The sequence below is a fragment of the Haliotis rubra genome, unplaced genomic scaffold (assembly GCF_003918875.1).
Source record: "Haliotis rubra isolate DU_JTF1 unplaced genomic scaffold, ASM391887v1 Scf463, whole genome shotgun sequence".
In the NCBI taxonomy this organism is placed as follows: domain Eukaryota; kingdom Metazoa; phylum Mollusca; class Gastropoda; order Lepetellida; family Haliotidae; genus Haliotis; species Haliotis rubra.
This window is the reverse complement of record NW_025767150.1, coordinates 393,835-411,381: the sequence shown is the minus strand read 5'-3', so window position 1 is coordinate 411,381 and position 17,547 is coordinate 393,835. Positions and strand designations below refer to the sequence as shown.

General features: G+C 40.4%; 1 protein-coding gene across 4 annotated transcripts in view; it reads right to left on the bottom strand.

The window, feature by feature from the left end:
- The window catches only part of LOC124290365 (dystrobrevin beta-like), a 199,838-nt gene that overhangs the window by 24,140 nt on the left and 158,151 nt on the right, over positions 1–17,547 (bottom strand). For all 4 annotated transcript variants that reach the window (XR_006901905.1, XM_046727073.1, XM_046727074.1 and 1 more), the window contains one exon: positions 6,017–6,102. Coding sequence is in view for 3 of the 4 variants with exons in the window: in XM_046727073.1 (XP_046583029.1) it covers positions 6,017–6,102 (86 nt within the window). In the remaining variant the exon portion in view is untranslated. The remainder of the gene's footprint in view (positions 1–6,016; positions 6,103–17,547) is intronic.

The following is a 17,547-nucleotide window of genomic DNA, read 5'->3' as shown; positions in this document are numbered from 1 at the left end:
GACATTTAAACTGAAAAATTAAACTGGTCAAACTTGAACACGTTGCTGTCTTCACTGTCAGTAGACTCAATGGGAACAAGGACACAAAACCTGGAGAAGATGTTCCTATGTTAGATAGAGAAACTAAGGACCTGTTAAGCTTGCATGACAGAATGTCAGTAAAACAACTTGGCTTGGTTCCATTTGACAAATGGCACAAATGTCAGGCAAATAGGTGTCAAAAGACACAAAACGGTCTGTTCAAACAAGTTCAAAGTTCACATCACTTTGATGCAACAAGAACAACTTCTTACAAAATAATGTAAGAGTGTGTCTAAATATGATCCAGCAATTTTACCCATAATTTGTGCTTGTAAGTTGGACTTAATGCCAATTTGAACATTTGAACACTGAGCATGGATAATATGCTGACAAACCTAGACATAATATCAGGTCAAAATGGGGAATAGAACCTATAATCCTAGGAATTTGGTCTGTCTAGGATACAGATCAGTATTCAGTAGAAGGCAGTGGTGAGCTAGTCACTGTACGTAAACTGGAAGTCAAGGTCAATCTGTAAGCTTCTAGAACAGCAAATTCAGCATGGAAAGAACATTCCATAAGGTCTTCAGATTTTATAAGTGGGGCATGTAATGATAAACAAGAGGTATTTTTTCACCCTAGATTCGCAGCTTAGGCCTATTTTGCAAACTTGATCACTGTAGCAGCTAGGTGAATATTGTTACCATCTTTACTGCTCTTTCTGTCCTTTCATTGTATTTGTACTGCCTTGTTAATTTATGACACATCTTTGTTGTTTGTTCTTTCATACAGATTTCTAGATAACACGTTGTTTTGATTTTGAATCTTGACATGACCAATGAGGTTAAACCAGTCAGTAAGGTAACTTGGAAAATATGTCTTCTCACACAACGACCACCAACTTGATTCTCAGGATCAAAAGTAGTAGTATTATAGCTGTCCGGTTTCCTAACAAATACCATTATGCCTTTATTCAATAGGTAGTTAACTGGAACCTGTTCAGCTTCAGATATCGACAATGTCACAACAATAAGTGCACAAGGAAGTGACGGACTGATTTCTCTCCAGGACAATCACATTTATCTTGGCCCTACCACACACAAAGGTCCAAATCTTCAAGCAGTGGGCTTCACTAAGGTATATGCAAATGGCAGCAGAATTATTCCAATCTAATTTCACTTCCTCGTCTCACAATCGGAAGATTAACTGCCCTGCTATTGCAGCCATGTTATTCTGCAAGATGGCCATGCCAAATTAGATCACTTCCAGGGCAAATAATGTGATTTCCTTGGCTTTGTAGTGCAGTAGAGGACTTGACTTGAGATGAGCAACAATCACTACCTTGCCTTAGTCCCTCACCCTCAAACAGCAGATCTCTCATTTCATTAAACTGTGCAACTCCTTTGCTGAGGAAAAAAATAGAATTTGTGTTGTGCCAACATGATACGCTTCTTACAACTGGTTTCTTCCCAACCAAGTCATCAAATGGATCAAGCTTCCACTAATGTGGTTCTGGATGTAAGTAATCAGTGAACTGTTCTTCGTGTCCACAACTAGATGTGATTTTATATCTTTATAGCTGCTTACTGAACCTGTTTGGCTGGTTTGTTTGAAATAATTACACGGAAACATATCTTAGAAATTATTTAGCAATTTTCACTGAAACTCATTTTGTTTTATATGTGATTCTCTGAAAAGACACAGTTGGTCAACGTTCCTGAATACACTGATATGCTAAGTGACAGCATGTTGGTGTCAGTCTGTGCCACAGTCAGCATTATTTCAGTTACTTCATGGTGAGGTGCAAATATCATGAGGCCACTTTTGTCCTGAAATCACCTTGGGAACACAAGCATTGGACACCCAAAACCTGATCTGACCCCAAATCCCAGGAGGAAAACAAGAAGACAAAGTCATCAATATCCCCCTCAATGGCAAAATACTCTTCATGATAATGTCTACGAGTTATGATTATGTCAAATATTTAGGTGTGTATATAGAAGAGTGCAAGGAGAGTATTGAAAGGTTTTTAAAGTTCTGCTCCAGGAAGGAGCACTATCACCAATTTCAGTCTAAGTCAACTTGTTGCCATGGAAACACCAAATTCCAAAACTACCAAAAGGCACCAGTACACCACCAGATCTATCTATGTGCCAAGTTTGGTGAAGAAATAGTGAACGGTTTTAGAGTTCAGCTCCGGAAAAGAAAAGGGCACTACCACCAATTTCAGGCTAAGTCAAACTTCCTGCCACGGAAAAGCCAAAAATATTTTGGAGTCCATTTTAATACCCCCCTCAAAACGTGTTGTGGTTGATAACAAGCATGGGACACTTGAAGCCTCATCTGACCCCCAAATCCCCTTGGGAACACAAGCATGAAACCTTCAAGACCTGTTCTCACCCCAAGTCCCTTTTGGAAGACAAGATTGGGATCCTTGAGAACTGTTCTGAAACCAAATACATCTGGGAAGACAAGATTGGGACCCTCAAGAACTCTTCTGATGCCCAATCTCTTTGGGAAGACAAGACTGGAACCCACGAGACCTGATCTGATGCCCATGGGAAGACAAGATTGGCACCCTTGAGACTTGTTCTGACCCTAAATCCCTATGGGAAGACAGGCACAGGGCCCTTGAGACTTGTTCTGACCCCAAATCCCTATGGGAAGACAGGCACTGGGCCCTCGAGACTTGTTCTGACCCTAAATCCCTATGGGAAGACAGGCATGGGGCCCTTGAGACTTGTTCTGACCCTAAATCCCTATGGGAAGACAGGCATGGGGCCCTCGAGACTTGTTCTGACCCTAAATCCCTATGGGAAGACAGGCATGGGGACCCTCCCTATGCAGGCATGACTTGTTCTGACCCTAAATCCCTATGGGAAGACAGGCATGGGGCCCTCGCGACTTGTTCTGACCCCAAATCCCTATGGGAAGACAAGACTGGAACCCACGAGACCTGATCTGATGCCCAAATCCCTATGGGAAGACAGGCATGGGGCCCTCGCGACTTGTTCTGACCCTAAATCCCTATGGGAAGACAGGCATGGGGCCCTCGCGACTTGTTCTGACCCTAAATCCCTATGGGAAAACAGGCATGGGGCCCTCGCGACTTGTTCTGACCCTAAATCCCTATGGGAAGACAGGCATGGGGCCCTTGAGACTTGTTCTGACCCTAAATCCCTATGGGAAAACAGGCATGGGGCCCTCGCGACTTGTTCTGACCCCAAATCCCTATGGGAAGACAGGCATGGGGCCCCCTGTTATGACTTGTGACTTGTTATGACCCTAAATCCCTATGGGAAAACAGGCATGGGGCCCCAGCGACTTGTTATGACCCTAAATCCCTATGACTTGTTATGACCCTAAATCCCTATGGGAAAACAGGCATGGGGCATGGGTTTGTGTGTGTGTGGGTGTGTGAAAGTGGGTGTAACTGGGGTGTGGGGTGTGTGTGTGTTTTTGTTTTTGTTTTTGTTTTGCTCTACTCGGAAATCCTCTTGTAAAGATTTCATGGCACACTGGGCTGCCTGTTCTGCTTGTAAATCAACAATGGAAGACGAACCTGGGCTGCTGGGAAAGAGGAAGTTCTGATCTTTGATGGTCGCTACCACTGAAGATTCTCACCTTTCTGATCTGGTAAGCGATGCTCTGATTGGTCAGTGGAAAAGTCATTATGATCTCTTTGCTAAGCGGTAGCAAGACCTAAGATCTGATTATAATGAGATTGGGGCAGTAAATGCAGGAGAAACGGGTTGTTGTCGTTAAACAGTCTTGTAATAACAACAGGCAAACATAACCACAGACCAAGAAGAATCATCAGTGTAAACCTGGAATTCAAATCCAGCACTAAAACAGTTTTATCACCTCCTACATGCAAACATCTTTACGGTGCCATTAACACCAACCGCAATGCGTATTGTCCATGAACATATAAATACAGTTAAAAACAAACCAACACTCGCTTTGAAACACATACTTAGCAAGAATAATTGCCCAAGGCAAACATAGTGGAATAACCTCTAAGTATACTGCAATTAGGACCAGAATAAAGTTCTTTACTTGAAACTGCACTTCCATAAATATTTAGTGACAATGTCAGAAATGCCAAAGGGGTGTGTGCTTTTTGTTTTATTACTGAAAGGCTGATAACTGTGGTTTCTGAAACGTGAACATTCTCCCACAATTAATACACTGCATAATTCAGGTTAAGCAGGGTTTTCATCCCTTCCATTAATATTTAGTGTTGATTACTCTGTTCCACTACAAGAAGTTGAATCCCCCTGACTGGAGTCAAAGAGTCCCTGCTGTAAATGGCATTTCACTCATGCCTGCATCAGTCACAAAACCTGTGTCAGGGCTGATTATAACTTTGATGAAAATCACTGGTGATGCACGCATCTGCATGACCTGATGTGCACACCTGCATGTACTGATAATGTGCATACCTGTACATACTGATAATGCACATACCTGCACGTATTGATAACAAGCATAATTCTATGTACTGATAATAGGTACATGTGTAATTCTTTATAATGTGCATACCTGTATGTACTGATGTATGATAATGTGCATACCTGTATGTACTGATGTATGATAATGTGCATACCTGTATGTACCGATGTATGATAATGTGCTTACCTGTATCTACCGATGTATGATAATGTGCTTACCTGTATCTACCGATGTATGATAATGTGCTTACCTGTATCAACTGATGTATGATAATGTGCTTACCTGTATCTACCGATGTATGATAATGTGCATACCTGTATCTACGGATGTATGATAATGTGCATACCTGTATCTACTGATGTATGATAATGTGCTTACCTGTATCTACTGATGTATGATAATGTGCTTACCTGTATCTACCGATGTATGATGTGCTTACCTGTACCTACCGATGTATGATAATGTGCTTACCTGTATCTATCGATGTATGATAATTCTATCTACCAATGTATGATGTGCTTACCTATATCAACTGATGTATGATAATGTGCATACCTGTATCTACCGATGTATGATGATGTGCTTACCTGTATCTACCCGATGTATGATAATGTGCTTACCTGTATCTATCGATGTATGATAATTGGCTTACCTGTATCTACTGATGTATGATAATGTGCTTACCTATATCAACTGATGTATGATAATGTGCATACCTGTATCTACGGATGTATGATAATGTGCATACCTGTATCTACCGATGTATGATAATGTGCATACCTGTATCTACCGATGTATGATAATGTGCATACCTGTATCTACCGATGTATGATAATGTGCTTACCTGTATCTACCGATGTATGATAATGTGCTTACCTGTACCTGTATCTATCGATGTATGATAATTCGCTTACCTGTATCTACCCGATGTATGATAATGTGCTTACCTGTATCTTACCTGTATCTACTGATGTATGATAATGTGCTTACCTGTATCTACGATGTATGATAATTTGCTTACGATGTATGATAATGATGCATACCTGTATGATAATGTGCATACCTGTATCTACGGATGTATGATAATGTGCATACCTGTATCTACTGATGTATGATAATGTGCTTACCTGTATCTACCGATGTATGATAATGTGCATACCTGTATCTACCGATGTATGATAATGTGCATACCTGTATCTACCGATGTATGATAATGTGCTTACCTGTATCTACTGATGTATGATAATGTGCTTACCTGTATCTACCGATGTATGATAATGTGCTTACCTGTATCTACCGATGTATGATAATGTGCATACCTGTATCTACCGATGTATGATAATGTGCTTACCTTTATCTACTGATGTATGATAATGTGCTCACCTGTATCTACCGATGTATGATGTGCTTACCTGTATCTATAGTTGTATGATAATGTGCATACCTGTATCTACCGATGTATGATAATGTGCTTACCTGTATTTACCGATGTATGATAATGTGCTTACCTGTATATACTGATGTATGATAATGTGCTTACCTGTTTTTGGCCTCCAGCTGGGAGATGAGTTCTCTCTGTGCCTTGTTGGTGTCTAAGCTGAAGTTGAGCTCGGTTGGACTCTGGGACTGAAAACAAACAGAGAATGTTAGGTCAGCTTCAACAGATTTTTCAGAGCTCATCAGTATGGATAAAAAAGACGAAGGTGCTGCAGGTTAGAGAATTCTTCCATGTTAGTGAACTCATTTGCACAGGTAATGTACTGACAAAACACCCAAATCAGAGAGAATCTGATTTGAACCCACTGTGTGCATGTTCTGGCTCAGTTAAGGGAGACAACTCTGCACAGTGTAGCAGTGCAGCTGATACACAACACAGAGGCAACAGAATGTGAAAAATAACCTGCTCAGGGAAACACTGCACCATGGATCCCCATTTCCTCATCATGAAATACAACACAAATCTCAGCATTATAGACTATCTTAAGGCCCTTCGGAAAGTTAGCTGAAACTCCTCCATGTTGATGACATGTTGGTGCAGTCGTCAGGTGAAACTGGGCTTAGCACTGACACTAAATCACCAAGGTCACCCAATTCCTTTATCAGTCTCTGAAACCACATCCCACGGTGAGTAAGTGAGTTGGTTTTTACATGGATTTGGGCTACATTTTAGAAATATCAGCAGAGAAAGTGCGAACTGGTCAAAGATTTTTTACCATTTGGGAATATGGTCACTTGCAGATCAACAAAAAAGTACTGATTCATTGAAGATCTATGTAACCATGAAACATAAAACATCAATGGAAGATCTATGTAACCACTACACGTAAAACATCAATGAAGATCTATGTAACCACTTAACATAAACCATCAATGGAAGATCTACGTAACCACTAAACATAAACCATCAGTCTCAATTATTCAAGAAAAGTTTCCAATGGGCATAAATGGCCCTATAGGATATAAAAATTACACAAATGAACTACTTAAAATTAGTGATGACACCAGGTGTTTGAGAAATGTGTAAGCATGCCCTTCTTCTACACAGCAGCCAGCACTCCTCAAAAAACATCGAAAGAATTCTAAATCCAATTTACTACAAAACAAAACTGAAGTTAAGTCTTCCATTAGTGCGACCTTGAGTCAAGTCTCTGATACAATTGCAAGATATCAATGTCTCATTTCACGAGGAACCAAAATATTGGCACAGGCTGCACCTAGTATTTATAAGAGACCGTATTACCTGCCAATTACAATCAACCAGGGGGGATGTTACTGCAATATTCTACACCCACACCAACAACCCACCAGCCATCTTGGAGGAGACGGTATATACACACATCATTATACCGCACAACATAACAAATTTCAAATGAAAATCAATGGCACTCCCGTGTAGTTGGCAGCTAATTTGCTGTCATCAGCATCCAAATCAATCCTTTCAAGAGAAATAACAATAGCTTTATGCAATATACATGGAGATTTCTGAACCACCAAAACAGCTGGGAAGCTTGAGTCAAATTGATGTTTGGGATCCAAACTAATGAAATCACAACACTGAAAAGTATCACATGAAGGAATGAGAAAACAGGAAAAAGTGAGTGAGTGAGTGAGTGAGACCATGGTTATGCCACATAATATACACTCCCAATTATCAGCAGATAAGTAAGTGCATTGTTAAGCTATAATATATACTATTTCATCTAAACAGTGTGTGAGCAAAGTTCTGCTTCTATAAATTATTTCCAATTAAGAATGAGTGAGTGAGTGAGTAAGTGAGTGCATGCACACTTTTGCTATATTCTATACTATTTCCAATTAACAGTGAGTGAGTGGTGAGTGTGGAATGTTATGCTGTCATATACTATTTCCAATTAACAGTGAGTGAGTGAGTGAGTGGAGTTATGCATTATCCAACTTGAGTGAGAGCAGCATTATCCAACTTTTACCACCATTCTCTTGTTCTCAGTGAGAGAGACCGAGGCTAGTTCCTCAATCACACCTTACCACTTGCCAACCCTACTACCATGATGTGTTTAAATCATGTGTACAGCATCCAAATGTTACGATGTCAATTTTCATATACTGTTTGAAAGCATCAACAAAGTCAAGATTCAACCTTTAATCCCCTTCACCATATTATCAATGTTATTCCAACCAGTGTAAAACACATAGTGTCAATCAATACTTAACACATAGTGTAATAGCTGTTAAAGAAATTTGCTTTCATTCAGCAAATTGTTTGTCGGTCAATACTGTAAGTCATCTCCATGGCAACCCTTCTAAACAGGTACCTATATGTACCATTAGCATGATATCCCTATCTCAGAGAAGTCAGTCAATCCAGCAGTAATGTGGAGCCCCATGAGAGAAAGATATACAATACTGGACTAAAAGATTAATGTAAATTTATACTAACCTCTAGCACTTGGCTGACAGATGCAAACATTAGACACAATGTGCTAAGTCATGTGCAACACAAACTCATCGCCAGGTACAGGTAAGTGATGCAAACTGTAGTGGCCATAAATTCAGATCTAAAACCTTCATTGAAAGCAGTACAAAAAACACTGCAGATATTTTCTGAACAAAGCTTTTACCAACTGGGACAAATCAATGGGCAAAGACTTCAAAGATGCCTCAAGATAAATATTGGCCTCTGACCTCAAATCCAATTCTTTTCATCGATCGAAAATCAATAGCGGTTAAAGATTTTTGCAAGGACAGGATAGAGCCAGTTAAATGTTGTATTGAATGGGGCTGACCATCATCTGAGTAGATGAAGTGAGGCAGGCCCAGTGAGGGGCGGAATGTCGTTCCAGAGACAGGATGACAGGACGGAGTTCCTTCTGTAAAGGACATCTTGTCCAGATCAATACCTTCTACTGCTGAATTACACTGTAGGTCACACAAAATGAATACATAGCACTTTCATCAGGCAATTATTGTCATGGCTGATGGATATTATTCAGGCATAATGACATAAACCAGTCTTCCTGCAATATGAGTCGGCAATTCTTGGTTGGTTTGTCCAGATATCTAGTCATCATAGGCTTGTTGAAGGGACAGCATGTCTCTACAAGCCATGAGATCACCAATATTGTGTAGAAGCAGACTGAACCAAGGAACCAAATAACAGACATAGTCCAGACACAGAATGTACTAATAATTTGGAGGACAACACGCTCTAGACATAGACTGAAACCTTGAAGTTAAAGACAACATGGGCTAGACTGAGACTGAAACAATGAAGTTAAAGACAACATGGGCTGGACTGAGACTGAACTGATGAACTGCCAAGACAACATGAGCTAGACACAGACTGAACTGATGAGCTGGACACAGACTGAACTGATGAAGTAAAAGACAACATAAACTGGACACAGACTGAACTGATTAGCTGGACACAGACTGAACTGATGAAGTGAAAGACAACATGAAGTTAAAGCTGGACACAGACTGAACTGATGAACTGCCAAGACAACATGAGCTGGACACAGACTGAACTGATGAACTGAAAGACTGAACTGATGAGCTAAAGACACAGACTGAACTGATGAAGTGAACTGCCAAGACAACATGAGCTCCACAGACTGAACTGATGAACTGAAAGACAACATGAGCTGGACACAGACTGAACTGATGAAGAAAAGACAACATGACAACAGACTGAACTGATAAAGACAACATGAGCTGACTGAACCATGAAGTGAATTGAAAGACAACATGAGCTGGACACTGACTGAACTGAGACTGGACTGAGACTGAACTGATGAAGTGAAAGACAACATGAGCTGGACACAGACTGAACTGATGATGAAAGACAACATGAGCTGGACAACATGAGCTGGACACAGACTGAACTGATGAACTGAAAAGACAACATGAGCTGGACACAGACTGAACTGATGAAGTGAAAGACAACATGAGCTGGACACAGACTGAACTGATGAAGTGAAAGACAACATGAGCTGGACACAGACTGAACTGATGAACTGCAAAGACAACATGAGCTGGACACAGACTGAACTGATGAAGTGCCAAGACAACATGATCTAGACACAGACTGAACTGATCAATTGAAAGACAACATGGTCAAAACACAGACTGTTCTTATGTGCAACATGATGCAGATTGGAGAATTATACCATTGGCAGAGGGGCCAAATAATAGACATGGTCTAGACACAGATCTAGACCTAGACAAGGAACCAAAACCATAGACACACAAAGAGCCAGACCAACTGACTCTGTTAACACCATGGATGTTTCTCCTAAATGTCTATATATACTGGTATACTTTTTGCAAGAGAATCAAATATATTGTTCAATTATCCCAAGCAAATTACAAATTATCAACATTTGTTGACTGCAACTATATACTTTTTAGACATTTTCTGAGCAAGGAAACATGTAAATTGACTAAAAGGTGTATTATTCCTATATATATCTGCACTTTCCATGCATCAGAAGAAACATGGATCAGCATCAAATTAACTCAATACATGTCCACCAAAAGGATGGCTGCATCTGAAACATGTCCTAGACTGTATGGAGCACATGAATTAATGTGCCTCCACATTACCCTGCCATCATCCGTACATCAAGAAAATCTCGCCGTGTAATTACACCAGCCATCAATATTCAAGATCTATGTCCAATAACCAGGCGTTGTCATCAAACAGCATATGTACATGTCATCCATGGTTATCAGATACGTAATTATACCAGCGACAGGCTTGTTTGTGGTCCGGCGAGTTATAGCCTTAACAATCGTGTCAGGGGCAGTCTTCCATCAACACACACTCCATCAATAAAACATTGGTGGGATATGGCAGTTCTACACAGAATAAGTTGTGAATAATACCTTTCACACCAGGCATGTTCTGAAGTCTTGGAGCGAATGTGTCTGTACATATCTGTAAACATGTTAGTGAACGAGTGGATGTGGTCTGTGAGTGTGTGCTGTGTGTGAGTGGATGGTGAATAATACCTTTCACATCAGGCATGTTCTGAAGTCTTGGAGCGAATGTGTCTGTCTGTGTGTAAACATGTTGTGAGATGTGGTCTGTGAGTGAGTTTAGTGGATTAAGTCACTTTGTATGCATGCAAGAATGAGTGAGTTTAGTTTTAAGTCAATTTTAGCAATATTACAGCAATATCACTGTGGCTTCACACATTGAACCCATGTGGGGAATCGAACCCGGTCTTCAGCGTGACGGGCAAATATTTTAACCACTAGGCTACGCCAGCGCCCCGAGAATGGAGGAATGAGTGAGTTTAGTTTTACATCACTTCTAGCAATATTACAGCAATATTACAGCAATATCACAGCAATATTACAGCAATATCACAGCAATATTACAGCAATATCACAGCAATATTACAGCAATATCACAGCGGCACACCAGAAATGGGTTTCACACATTGTACCCATGTGGAGAATCGAAACCCAGCATCTCGGTGTGATGAGCAAACGCTTACCCACTCAGCTACCCGACCGCCCTGAGAGGGGAGCTGTGTGTGGTGTGTGTGTCTTGGTGTCTCTGTGTATGATCTATGCTCAGGTCTGTATTAATCAATCTCTGTTGACAAAGTGATGTCTAACATTGCTTTCATCCCTATTAATTACAGCAGCTTGCAAAGAAACTGCTAGTACAGTCATGTGTACATATCTTCTTTTTCATGAAACTATTGATGTAAATTCTTGAAATATGGCTCTAATATGGCATTTGTCAAACCAATAAAACACTTGTTTTCTGCTCACAGTTTCTTACATTTCTCTTGCTTTGCTTTTCATGATCTAAAATGGGTTAATGGAAAGCATTACAACACCACTTAAATATCTTAGGACATTTATATGGTTGGGGAGTGATGTGAAACATATTGAGTACAAAGAACACAGACATCATACTAAGACCATAGCCTAACATCCGTTATATAGTTATGCATCGATTTAATGTCAACAAAAGTGTTCTCTGAAGATTTATACAAATTTGGATACAATAAGTCTAAACAAATCCTGAAATATAGATTAAAACACATCGATCTTTGGTTTGATCGATCCATGATTTGGATTGTGTCCTCTGTTGCAGGTGCTTCAGCAAGAGCTGATTTACTGGCAAACAAGGATAAGTTGCACAGGCGCAGAGAAGTAGGCAGTGCACGGCAATGAACAAACCCATTTGGTTTGTGAAATGTAGAGCAGATGTAGGCTAGTGCACGTGCATTTCATGACAATGAAATTGATTCCACGCTCATAGCTGCACATGTCTTGCTCATAAGACTCTCACGTTGGTGTAGCAAGTTGCACTACACTAGATCGCTGGACAACCTCGGGCCCCTTCGCTAACAATGGCAAGCGCCAGTGGGTGGCACTCATACATGCTAACACAGGTCAATTGTCAGATCGGTGCTCAACTTATCCTTGTTTGCCAGTAGACTGTGTATCAAAGTGAAAGAGTAAGGCTGTGTTTGAAGTTTTGGAATTCCTTAAAAAGATCTGGGCTGTGACTGAGGCGTTCCCATCTAAAATGTTGGGACACCACTGCTAGGATATGAAAGAAGAGTGTGCAAACATGAACATAATGACACAGAACTTGCTAAAATATTGCACAGAAACAGAGAAACTTCAGATGACAGAAATCACTGCGATATTCACTGTAAGCAGCAATGTACGAAGACTCTAAACAGGTCATTACTGAGTGAAAGACATCTCTATTTCTTCTTCCAAACTCAATTTTATCTTTTTTATACATTTGAGACACCTTTGTGAGTTTTTTCCTTGCTTTATAGACCGTTTATGGGAAAAGATCTGTCTGCGGTTGGGAAAAAAGAAATTAAATGTTTTTCAGTAATTTTCTTCTCCAGTGCAGGTCAGCCCGTACTGAAAAAATGTGAGCATCACAAATATTGCTTTAACCCAAGCAAACCAGCTTGAATACAGTTGTGCATCTACGCATCCTGTCAGTTCAAAGAATAACAACAAAATTTTGACTCCCAGGTTTAACATAGCTCCACTTTAGTATTTCAGCAGTTTTCTTGCTTCGATCATATAAACAATTGTCTGAACATTTTACAAAACCACAAGATTGAAACACCTGAAATGATATCTGAAATCATACTTAATGGAATTATCAAAATGCCATCTCATATTCAGAATGATCACAACCTCAAACTATTCCGTAATACACAAGAAAGGGGCACAATGATGTTCAGGGAAAATTCCCTCTTGTGTTCTCTTATCCATCATCCAGGGTTAATGAATGAATGAATGAATGAATGAATGAATGGAATGAATGAGTTGGGTTTTACGCCGCTTTTAGCAATATTCCAGCAATATCACGGCGGTGAACACCAGAAATGGGCATCACATATTGTACCCATGTGGGGAATTGAACCCGGGCCTTCATCTTGACAAGCGAACGCTTTAACCACTGGGCTACCCCTCAGGATTAGTGTTCATATGGACCATAACAATGCCATTATCAAGCTGGTTTTGAACTGATCACCAAACTACAGACCAAATTTCAATTTTAGAACCCTAATCCATGAATTCAAATCCATAAAAAAGTCATGAGAGATCAGCTAAGGGTACTGGAGTTGTTACAATGACGTATACAATAGTTCATCATTTGGACAGTAGATGTCAGGGAGTGGAGTGTCGAAGTCATGTTCATATCAGATCACTTGTGTACATAATATTGCAAACACGTAGAGCTTCTCAATATTTCTCAACAGAAATCTTGTTTGTTTAAACACTGATGCTCAATAATTAATAGTTTTTCCTTGTTTAGAAAATCATTTCTAGGTGCAGTATGCAGCCAGTGTATTGGCAGGATAAAGACAGAGCAAATTCTGAATGTTGTTTCTCATTTTAACAAAACCTGCAGTTGGCAGATCCATAAAGCATATAAAAAAGGGTGTGGCCTTCCTTGGCTTCCTCAAATTATTTTGCAGGAATATCCAAACCAGAATACTGAGATACCTTTCATCTGACCCATCTGCTTGTTTCCATGTCATATTGTATGCAAGTCATGACGCTGGGTTAGATTAGATTGTCCTGGCAAATTGATCTCAACCATTTTTATGTACCAGTGCTTTTTTGCAACCATTTTCTTTACTTGAAGTTGCAACTACTTTTTATGCCAACATCTAGCGGATCACAATGCTAGCAGATCACAACGCTAGTGGATCACAACACTAGTGGATCACAACGCTAGTGGATCACAACGCTAGTGGATCACAACTCTAGTGGATCACAACTCTAGTGGATCACAACACTAGTGGATCACAACACTAGCGGATCACAACTCTAGTGGATCACAACGCTAGTGGATCACAACACTAGTGGATCACAACTCTTAGTGGATCACATCACAACTCTAGTGGATCACAACGCTAGCTGGATCACAACGCTAGTGGATCACAACAGCTAGTGGATCACAAACACTAGTGGATCACAACTCTAGTGGATCACAACACTAGGGGATCACAACTCTAGCGATCACCGCTAGATCACAACTCTAGCGGATCACAACAACTAGTGGATCACAAGTGGATCACTAGTGGATCACAACTCTAGCGGATCACAACACTAGTGGATCACAACTCTAGCGGATCACAACGCTAGCGGATCACAACACTAGTGGATCACAACAGCTAGCGGATCACAACTCTAGTGGATCACAACTCTAGTGGATCACAACACTAGCGGATCACAATACTAGCGGATCACAACTCTAGCGGATCACAACACTAGCGGATCACAACGCTAGCAGATCACAACTCTAGTGGATCACAACTAGTGGATCACAACGCTAGTGGATCACAACGCTAGTGGATCACAACTCTAGTGGATCACAACTCTAGTGGATCACAACTCTAGGATGACAACACTAGTGGATCCCAACGCTAGCGGATCCCAACGCTAGCGGATCACAACACTTGGGGATCACAACACTAGTGGATCACAACGCTAGTGGATCACAACGCTAGCGGATCACAACTCTAGTGGATCACTAGTGGATCACAACACTAGTGGATCACAACGCTAGTGGATCACAACGCTAGTGGATCACAAGTGGATCACAACACTAGTGGATCACAACTCTAGTGGATCACAACGCTAGTGGATCACAACACTAGCGGATCACAACTCTAGTGGATCACAACACTAGCCGGATCACAACGCTAGTGGATCAACAATGGGATCAAACGCTAGTGGATCACAACACTTGGGGATCACAACTCTAGTGGATCAAAGCATGTTACTCTCGTGTCATCTCTATTAACATCTATTAACATCTCTAACATCTATTCATGTCAAATGCCCTACACCCACTAACTTTAAAACCATAACAAGGGTCTAATTAAGACAAAGTCTGTGACTTCGGGGTATCAAAATAAAGAAAACAACAACTTAGATCATTTTTGCAGTCTAGTGAAAATAAACATATACAGAAAAAACATATTAGTTTTATCTGGTAGTTTTTCAGTGACCGACAACTTTCTGTGGTCCTATGGGATACAATCACATACATTATTACCACTCTGCTTCCCTGTGACGACTTAAACACTCACCATCTTGAGACATCATCACTGAAGCCACACACAGTAAGAGAAACAGGTACTAGCCAAATCAGCAGGTAGAAGTGGTGCTCTTGTACGCCTGAATGAACACCCTCACATGGGTCCTCACACTCATCGATATAGCTCGTATCAATTTCCGTCAGTAATCCGCTTCATGGAGTAATACCTGGCAGTAATCACCATGCTATTGTTCTTGTTAAGGCATTGTTATTGTTCAGTACTTCGTACCATCCATATGTCAGTGATTGCCAGCTCAGTCACTGACAGATGTTGTGTCAATGGGTCTTTGCGTATCAATGTCTGGTTAGTGATTAGAGCTGAATCTTGGATCTTATAACATGATTGAATCACTTGCGGCGTTATAAATGCTGTCAGTTTGATGTACAATCCCTTAATCCAATTTGTGGACATTACACATCGACCCCACACATAGATAAAACATCAGATAAGCTGGACTTATTATAGTCTAAGCAAGTAGTGCCAGGCAAAACTATCTGTTATACAAAATTCACATTGCCTTCTTCTGTCTCTCAAACTTCACTTTATCTCATATCATGGTAACTACAGGGAATATGAACAGATTTTCTAAAATCTGATCCTATCCAATCCATCTCATCTTCTGATCCTTTACAGCTTTGTGAAAGGAAGTGGCATTTTCAAAACTGAGAGTTTAGATTTATCTTGACAAAGTCTCAAATCACATTTCAAATAATACTTTCATTATCGGTACATGCCATTCATATCCACAACAGTGCAAGATTCAATATGCAAACATCAGATCAAAAACACCTCCTGATCTCAATCTCAACATGATCTCCTGGACTGTTACAGAAAAGCACTTCAGCAGTTGCAGGTATCCTATTCAGCACTTCAGCAGTTGCAGGTATCCTATTCAGCAGTTCTGCAGTTCAGAGTAACCTGTTCAGTCCTAAACTTGTGAATCAGAATTTCCTTCTGTCACCCAACACGGAAACACCACTCAAATGCAGTCACTTCCGTGGAATTCCCCTCTCCTCAATGCTCATGAATTATTTGTCTACCTCACACGAGCAATCCGCCCACTGTGTGACTTGGGCCGATCAAGAAACTCAGTGAAGCACAAACGCACATAGACATCTTGACAAAACACGTGTCTCTCTGGTCTTCAGTCTCCGAACTCTTTATATGTCAATTCATACAATATTTATTCCAAGAGTTGTGTGTTGTAGTCAATGAAGGATCTGTGGTTTAAGGTATTGATTCATTGGGCTGCCGCAGTCTTAGCCACTGACGTCTTCCCCTGGTGCCGAGAGCATGATATTTGGCCAATAGAGGAGCACGTCAATACAGCCATGTGACCTGGCTGTGTGTCTACAGGTAGTCCTCGAGGACGCTTCCGCTATTTTTTTTTCATTTCCTATGGCATGCAATTGATGAAAACCCTGCCATGGAGTATACACCGGCAATCAGCTGAGGCAGTTATTGCCTGTGCACGAGTGTAAAGAAAGTTTGAGTCTAATAAAATTGACATGTATTGATAGAAAGAATTCACAAGGTGACAAAGAAAAAGGTTTTCAAAGTGTAATATATTCTTACAGTGAGTGAGTGAGTGAGCAAGCCAGCATGGTTTTAGACTATTTTTTTCAGTAAAATCCCAAATGTGAAAACAGTAATTTTAACCGTATATTCTACCAATGATAGGTTTTGAACTTTAGTGTAACACTCAGGTGCTTTAACCAATGACCTACCTCCACTCTGCTCAACCAATGGAACCAAAATCTACTATCACAACATTTTCATTTCTACATCACGGGGATCAGTGCACCTATAGCAGATCTCCATCAACCGATTTTTTTTAATACAAAAACCCATACAAGAGATAAAAAGTAATGAAAGGCAAGACTTATGAATCATTAATGTAGGTTTGCTGCCTGTTTTTATTCCAATTTGATGAAGTGCGATCATCTGATGTCAGAATTACATTTTTTCAGGTGAAGCAGAAATA